This window comes from Hippocampus comes, unplaced genomic scaffold, assembly GCF_001891065.2.
Source record: "Hippocampus comes isolate QL1 unplaced genomic scaffold, H_comes_QL1_v1.1 scaffold228, whole genome shotgun sequence".
NCBI classification, from domain to species: Eukaryota; Metazoa; Chordata; class Actinopteri; order Syngnathiformes; family Syngnathidae; genus Hippocampus; species Hippocampus comes.
In genome coordinates, this window is record NW_017805877.1 from 550,786 (window position 1) to 559,588 (window position 8,803).

Below are 8,803 nucleotides of genomic sequence, written 5' to 3' on the forward strand. Positions count from 1 at the left end.
TTGTTGGGTCGGGTGGAAAGCTCCGTGGCGGGGGGGGGGGGGGTGACTGAGCTGGAAAGAACATTGAACTCCCATCGGATGCTCCCTGGAATGGACCGTCCCACGTCGCCCCTGTCAGAGGGCCCACAACAGACGTCTGCTCCCTCTTCTATTCTCTCTTGAGAGTGGTGGGATCGAACTTGGGGCTTGTAACAACAAACAACGCTATCTCCCCCCAGAGTATGAGAGACAGAGAGAGACGGTGCAGTGGGCGAGGAGGGGTGGGGTGCGGACCTATTGAGAGAGGCAGTGCGAGAAAGTCCCAATGAGAGCAAACAGGACAGAGAGGGCAGAGAATTTGACCGGCAGGCATTGCTGAAAAAGTTGAGCGCTACTGCAAAATATGAAGCGTGTGTTCCAATACGCTTTCGCTAATTTGCGTGTGAGAAACCTGCCTCCGAGCCAGCGGCAATAACAGTGCGCTGGTCAATCAATACTTTGATATTGCATCTGCGTGAACCTTTTTTTTTTTTTTTTCCAAGTTGATTCTGTTCTGCACCCTGTAACATGACCACATGATAAGCCGTCCCCTGTTGTGACCGCTGTCCCCGAAAGAGTTAATATCGCACTCCCCTCTCATGCCATCATATACTCTGATTGGATAGCACAAGATCCCCTTCAGTAGAACTAATCCGCAAACATACAAGCACAATACATGTTTTTGTAGTAAGTAAAGCACGGGACCAAGTGAGGGGGGCCGAAATCAACACACTTCAAACAAACTGAGCTAAAATACACAAACTACTGAACATTGTGTCTTCTTGCAGGCAGACTATTCTCAAGTGAATCCGACCCGTTGGATTGGAGTTGCTGTTCAAGTGACTTTTTCAACTGCACCATGCAAAATTTGAAGATCTTCACACCACATAAAAATAACCAATGGCTCTTTTATTGTATCGTATTTCGCCACAGCAGTTAGCACGTAGTAAGATTATTTTTGGAAACTGGCAATTATCTAGCAGAAAAAAAAGACCTTTGAGAACCCAGTTTGAGTTTGTGTAAGTTTTGGGCAAATGTATCCAAACACAAATATGACATAACTTTCAATGCACATTGCTTGTAATTTGTCCTGCACAGTGGCATGCGCATCATGTGCGGCTCCACAGGGCGACGATTCCCCCCAACACCCCCAAATGCGTGAAGTTAATAGAAAGCCACTTGAGGTCACAATGTCCAAGGAATATTTCGCTGGCCTTTGCCCCAAGAGCATCAACCACACAGTTGGGGAGCAGATATGACACGAGGATGCCATCGATGAATTTACGTGGCCGGGGGCAGGGGCAACTTTTGAAAATTCAGGTAGACAAATGAGCCGTCGTTAAATTCAGAATTATAACGGTTCCATCGACAATAAAATCCGGAGCGTTGTCTTTTTACCTTTGTTATGTTTCTGTCTGGTTACGTTTGGTTTTGTTTCCTCATGTGCCCTTTTTGTCACCAATGTTCATCAATGTCTCTTGTGTTTAACCAATCAGATCCCTCAACCCTTTGTGTCTTGTCCAGGTGTTTCTCGTTGTCTCGTCACTTTGCTTGTATTTAGTTCCCTGAGTTCTGTCAGTCTTTGTTGGGTCATTGTGTGTGTGCGTGCATGCGTGCGTGCGTGTGAGTGTGAGCGAGTGAGTGTGTGAGCTATGTGAGTATCTGTGTGCTCCGCTCCTGTCACGTTTTGTTTTCTGTCACAGTTTTCTTTTGTTACTTTGGCTTCCTTGTGATTTCCAGGACTTTGTTTGAGTACTTCAAGTTAGTGTTTTTCCAGTGTACTCCTGTTTGCATTTTGTTACATGCATCTTGGCCACTCCACCCTGCGCCTCTTTGCCTTCCTGCTTTTTGACAACTTTGCTCCACGTTGTTTCAAGCTGAAAGCAGCAATAAGTTTGCAATTCATCAGAGGAAGTCCTTCCAACAATTCAACATGGGACACCAGAGAAGTCCTTTGAAAAATTCTGAAACGATCTCAAACGCAGTGAGACGAAAAATGGGAATGGCTGTGAAAATGCAGTGACAATTCTGGTGCCATTTGTGCTCCGAGTAGGCATGAGACATTTCATTTTCATTGGACTGTACCCGTATTCTACTAGATGAGTGAAGACTGAGTTTTGATTTCACCATTAATTTTTTTCATGCACCTTGTAACCTGATAACATGGTAAGCCGTCCACTGTAGTAACCGCCATTAAGGGAAAGACTATGGCCGGAAGAACATGTCCAGAAGAAAAGTCCATTTGATGAGTTCTCTTGAATGGAACAAGAGTCTTAATCAACTTGGACAGTGAGTGAAAATGGAGTGGCGGCTCTGTTCTAAAACTGTGCTCCCTTCGACATTCATTTTCCACTGGATCCTCTCTTTGTTTAATTTATCCTCCTTGCCAGCCATCCTGCTATAACTTTTCTCCCTCATTTCAGCAGTGACGTGACATGAGCAGACACTACACATACCCTTGCGGATGACTACTTTGCAGAACTGCTCACTTTCAAAGCTGCGGCTTTTCCAGAGTGTAACTTGAAATCTTGTTCCACTAACGCTATCGGTGAAACATTTCGATTTTCTGCTGACACTAAAATCGAGGAAGACGGAGCTGCAGACAATCAATGTCATACGAGATGTGCCTACACATTTGACAAGAAGCCAATACGATTTCAGTTTTTCTCCAAGGCAATGTTTTCTTTTATTACACAACTAATAAGACAAGGAGACATTTTACAGCAGTACCTAGGTTTTCATCAGTTTTTATGTTTTTTTTTTTTTTTTTTTTTTTTTAATCAGATGGCTGCGCTGTACGTGGTGGAGGAGGGTAATGATTGACAAAGAGGGAGGTGGCGTATGTATTTCCTTGAGGGCTTCCTAAAGGCGCCTTAACACATTTGGTGTTAAGGGCACTGCTTCCTTTAAGTGGAAATAAATAACTTTTCTGCCTGTTTCTTCTTTGGCAGTGAACATGAAGTGGTTTGCTTTCAATTAGGCACCGAGTGATCACATGATTCTTGCGTTAATAGTGTTGTCCCAGCGCATGTTTATTCTGCGTTCAAATCCTCTACAGGGGCTCATAAAAGCTGAGTTAACAAGCACAAGCGCTTGGGAGTTTGCTGGCAGCCAGAACAGCTGTGTTCTCAGTGTCCATACCAAATAACGCCCAAGATAAGATAATATAATAACCGGTGGTGCAACGTAAGCAAGTACAGACATTTTATACTGTACTTTTAGTTACCCGTACTTGCTTGACTATTCATTTCCCTGACAGGAATGTACTTTTTCTGTCTACATTTGAACATGAAGAAAACCAAGACATGCCCCATCCGTGGTCTACTCTGAGAATTGTTTGATGTTATCGGCGGCAAGAATGACTCCTGGCAAAGGCATTGTGCCTTGTGACAGCCTGAAAATCACCAGCTTGTAGCATTCAAAAACGTTTGGATCAAATCAGACCAACACCAAAAAAAGAGGTGCATTATTTTGGGGTTGTTGTCATGAGCTGATTTGCATTGTTTGTTAGTCATTTCACATTCAGAGAAAAGCAGTGGGAACTCGTTATTTTGAAAAGGAAAATAGTCTGAGCCAAGTGTAGTTAGTTCTTGATTAAAAAAAAAAAACCAACAAAAAAACAAAAACCCTTAATTTTAAAATTAAAATGGATATTATATCAAGTAGAAAGTCAAAATTCACTTTTACTTTCGTACTTATCCTTTACCGTGTTTGCAAATTCAGTCTAATTTCACAAACTCCAATTCCTATGAAGTTTGGATGTTCATTCATTTTCCAAATCGCTTTATCCTCACGAGGGTCGTGGGGGTTGCTGGAGCCTATCCCAGCTGTCTTCGGGCAGTAGGCGGGGGACACCCTGAACCGGTTGCCAGCCAATCGCAGGGCACACAGAAACGAACAACCATTTGCGCTCACACTCACACCTAGGGACAATTTGGAGTGTTCAATCAGCCTGTCATGCATATTTTTGGAATGTGGGAGGAAACCGGAGTACCCAGAGAATACCCACGCAGGCACGGAGAGAACATGCAAACTCCACACAGGAAGGCCAGAGCCGAAGATCGAACCCACGACCTCTGCACTAGCAGGTCGAACACGGTGACCACTCGATCACCGGGTTGCTGCAAATATTCACTCATTTTGAATTTGATACCTGCAACGTATTCCCAAAATGTTGGGGCAAGTTTCTGCACTCTGGTCCATCATTTTTTTTTAGAACTTTTTTAGAACTTCACTTGATCAAACTTGTCTGTTTTATTTTGCGCTACATAATGCGGCAAAAGGGGCACAAGCCAAGGTGGTTGACTGGTTAGCGCGTCGGCCTCACAGTGCAGAGATGCAGAGTTTAATTCCGGCTCCGGCCTTCCTGTGTGGAGTGTGCACGTTCCCTCTGAAATAAGCAGGAATGTCCCTCACAAAGGTCTTGCTTGAATGCGAACATAAGATGCTCCAAAACCTGTACGTACAGTCCCTTTCAGCATTCATGGTGCCTTTAAAGATGCCTAAGTTACAGATGCCATGGGCATTAACACACTCCCACACCATCACAGATGATGGCTTTTGAACTTTGCGCCGATGTTCCTTTTCCTTTTTTGGCCTGGAGGACACGATGTCCATGATTTGGACTCGTCAGACCACAATAGGCTTTAGCGTCAATCCATCTCAGATGAGGTTGGGCCAAGAGAAGCTGGCAGCATTTCTGCGTATTGTTGATATGTGGCTTTTCACTTTGCATGGCAGTTTGAAGATGTAGCCCCCAACTGGATTTCCTGACATTGGTTTTCTGAAGTGCCCATGTGGTGATATCCTGAACACATCAGTGTCAGTTTTTGATGTGGTGCCGCCTGAGGGCATCAAAGGTCACGGCCATTCAATGTTGTATTTCAGCCTTGTTGCTTCCGTGCAGAGATTTGTCCATATTCTTGGAGTTGCTTGATGATATTATGGACCGTAGTTGATGAAATTCCTCAATTTCTTGCAATTACACATTGAGAAATGTTCTTGAACCCATTGGACTATTTGCTCAGGCAGTTGTTCACAAAGTGGTGAACTTTGCATCATCCTTACTTATGACCAACAGAGCCTTGTGTGGAAGATCCTTTTACACACGGGCATGCTACTCGCCTTTTTCCAATTAACTTGCTCATTTGTGGAATGTTCCAAACAGGATTTTTTTTTTCTTGGATCATTCCGCAACTTTCCCAGTCTTTTTTTGGAATTTGTTGCAGGCATCTAGCTCAAAATGAGAGAATATAAAAAAAAAAAATAATAATCATAATAATAATAATCATAATAATCATAACAATCATCAGCAGCAGCATCTTGAACATTAAAAATATTGTCTCTCACGTATTCTGCTGAATACAGGTTGAAAAGAATTTGCAAATCTTTGTATTCAGATTTAAGTCTCGCACAACGTCCCAACTTCTTCGAAATTGGGCTTTGTACATTAGTAAAAGAGTCAAATACATACTTGCACTTTGAACCAGTATATGCACTACTACTTAAGTACAGAGTGTGAGCACATTTACCACCTGGGATGAAAACAAAGAAAATATCAGACTAAGTAGTTGGAGGTTTGTTTTCCAGCCACGTGTGTGTCTGACGTATACCAAGTGGAACAACAAACACAGCTGATCCGGTGACAGCAGGGATGCCGTGTGTTTACAAAGGTGAGTCCAGTGAAGTGGACAAAGCCACGGAAAAACACTCCCACCTCAAGGAAATGAAGTACTAAAACTGACAGCTTGAGCAAACATACAATGAAGTCGGGTGTCAAATGCACAAAAACAGAAGAAAGTCCTCGGATGATGCTAATTTCATCGTCCCGCGACGGTGCATAATGTTAGCGCACGGCAAAAATTTGAATTCCTCGTCACCCCCGGGCTTGATAATCCATAAGCCAAAAATAAATTAACAAGAGCAGCTGAGAGGAGAGACTCCCAGACGTTACACCAACAGAACAAGCCCTGCAAGGTCAAAACACAAACCTGTGATTCAAATTGCTCAAGATATTTTCAAAAGACATATCGAGAGTTTTAGAGCTGTAAGAGCAAACACTGGCCAGTGGTGTGCTTTGAGATAAGTTGTAAATCCTCTTTGCCGAGTAATTTTTTTGGATGCGTACCTGTTCAAAACCTTGACACAGGAGCTATAAGACACACTCCTCTGAGAAGTAAACTCTACCTGGGTGTGTGTGCCAAGGTGAAGCGGCGCCTCTGGAGGTTGATGCTCCGGGCCATCATCACTTTTCTGAAGAGCATCGGGGAATTTCGAGGAGACCCACGTGGGGAGTCCAGCGGTGTGCTCTTTGGGGATCCACTCGGAGATCCTGTCTTTGTCCTCGGTATGAGCTGAATTATCGGCAGTCTCTGCCTTCTTCTTTGTCCCCGAGACCCCTGAATTTCAACCTGCTCGTCTTCAGAGCTCTCAGAGCCGAATTCACTCATAATCAGCAGAGGATGGTCATCAATCAGGCTACTCTTGCTCTGTGACAGTATGAGGCACTTTCCTCAAGGTCCTTGATTCTTACATAACCCCCACCCTTTATTTTTTTTTGTTTTTGTCTTGACAGCCGGTGCCTCTGGCCACTGAGAAGCTTCTAAGATGAAATTCAAAAAGAGAAGCAATGTGTCTCCCTTGTGGCTTTCTGAAGGAGCTCGGGTCCATCAACATCGAGTTGAAGTACTCTATGTGCCTCCTTCCTACTCGGCGGCTTTGTTTACATTACGGCTAAGCCTTCCCCTCTCTCCAACTAAATATGGACGTCTGATTTACAGGGGAGCGGGATCATGACAGATCCCCTCCATGTTCTCTCCCTCAACCTCCCACTTTTCTTCAATCCTAAAATAAAATCGGGCTCTTCAACTTGACAACTGCACGACAAAACGACTACCTCGAAGCGGAATGATACAGCCGCCGCTCGGCTCGACCCTGCAGCTCGCTTCATAGTCATGTCAACTGAATTTGCATACTCAGTATTTTCTTCTGACTCCGGGTGGTACAATTTGTTGGGGAATTGCCTTCTTTTCACAGAGACGGCCTCTTTGCCTTTCTCATGCTCCAGGATCACCGAGAGGAGTCACATGAAGCTCCTCTGACTAGAACAGCTGGAGAGCATGGGTGCTGTCACGATGGCGCTCTCTATCTGTGACCAGAGGCAACATCATCTCCACCCGAAAAAAAACCAACCACGCAAGCAAACTCATTTGTTTAGCAAGAAAGGAAACCTTGTGATTCAGGACTCACAGTTAAATACGGTTTCTGTGCATACTGTGTAAAATAACCTAAGGAGCTGAAGCATCTGACACAAGGCTCAACTGATGGGCAACAGCTGGGAGAGAGCTCAAAAAATGATTTATGGTTTGAGGCTTTTTGCACTTCCTTGCTCCTTTACATTCTGTATTCTGCAGTAATACTACATACTGTTTGAGATAGAGGCAGTCCCAGCCCAGGAAAAACAAACTATCACATGAAAGCTCGTCTTATCCCATTTATCGCAATACTCCATCTGTGCATTCATTATCTGAGTCGCTTTATCCTCACAAGGGTCACGGGTGTGCTGGAGCCTATCCCGGCTGACTATGGGCAGGAGGCGGGGTGCACCCTCAACAGGTTGCCAGCCAATCGCAGGGCACACACTGACAAAACAACCATTTACACTGAATCACAACCAGGGACCATCTCGAGTGTTTACATTGCAAGACTCAACGTTTTCAAATACGTAAGCACCCACTAAGATGGTGTTTTCTCCATTTCTCTTGAGACTAGCCACATAACTACGAATCTCATGCCACACAACTGAACCAAAGACACAAGTTAATGTACCGTATTTTCCGCACTATAAGGCGCACCGAAAATATTTTCAATTTTCTTAAAAGATCACGGCGCGCCTTAGGATCCGGTGCGCCTTGTGTATGGTCATTACAGTAATATGTCGACCCCAAGATGGCTCCTTCCTGGAGACATGCTTACAATGTTATAACTTGCTGTTGGTTCAGTGAACTGTGTCGCTGCTTTATTAAATAAGTTTTTGTTGCATCTCCGAAAAAAGGAGAGCTGTGGTGTTGTTTTTTTAAAACGCACACTTTATGTCACGTTGCGTACAAGGCAGGGAAAAAGAACTGCTTCGTACGCAACAGGGCGAACGAGAATAAGTGGATCCCCGAAGTAGCAGACACTGACAAGGCTTTTGTCTCAAAATAATATTTATTACAAACGAAAAACTCCGTCTAATGGAAAACAGAAAACGCTGGTCAAAACGAGAACCAGGATATAATGAAACGCGAAAAACAAAACGCTTGCGAAAAAACGGCAAGGAAAAGGATAAGACAATTTACTAGGTTAAGTATACTTTCTGAATAATCCCAATGGGATGACGAACATGTAGCAAACAACAATCGAATTCGAATACGGTTTACGAGCATTGGCAATAACAGTGGCACGGCAAGCAATACTCCGGCAATGAGTCGAAAGCCGGAGTGCTTAGATATAGCAGGTGTAATCATTGACAAATAAGCAGCAGGTGTGCAGGCAGCAGAATGAACGCCTGCCACCTGCTGCTAAATACGGAACATGACACTTTATGAATGTTTTTCACAGTCTCAACAAATACAGTTATGTCTGTCTGTCTCCGTGCCTTCTGTTCTTCCTTCGACTCGAGAGGCATTCATGACCGCCTCGGAAAAACGTAAATTAACTATTCCTTTATTGAAACTACGAAAATAGAAAATAATGCATCAAAACAGAAAATCAAGCGAGGAAATCACAAAATAAATTCTATAGC

General features: G+C 43.8%; 1 protein-coding gene across 2 annotated transcripts in view; it reads right to left on the reverse strand.

The window, feature by feature from the left end:
* Positions 1-7,161, reverse strand: part of LOC109527140 (cAMP-specific 3',5'-cyclic phosphodiesterase 4C-like) — a 73,302-nt gene extending 66,141 nt beyond the window's left edge. For both annotated transcript variants that reach the window (XM_019888869.1, XM_019888868.1), the window contains exon 1: positions 6,205-7,161. In XM_019888869.1, coding sequence (XP_019744428.1) covers positions 6,205-6,467 — 263 coding nt within the window. In that variant the 5' untranslated portion in view covers positions 6,468-7,161. The remainder of the gene's footprint in view (positions 1-6,204) is intronic.
* Positions 7,162-8,803: the final 1,642 nt, after the last annotated feature.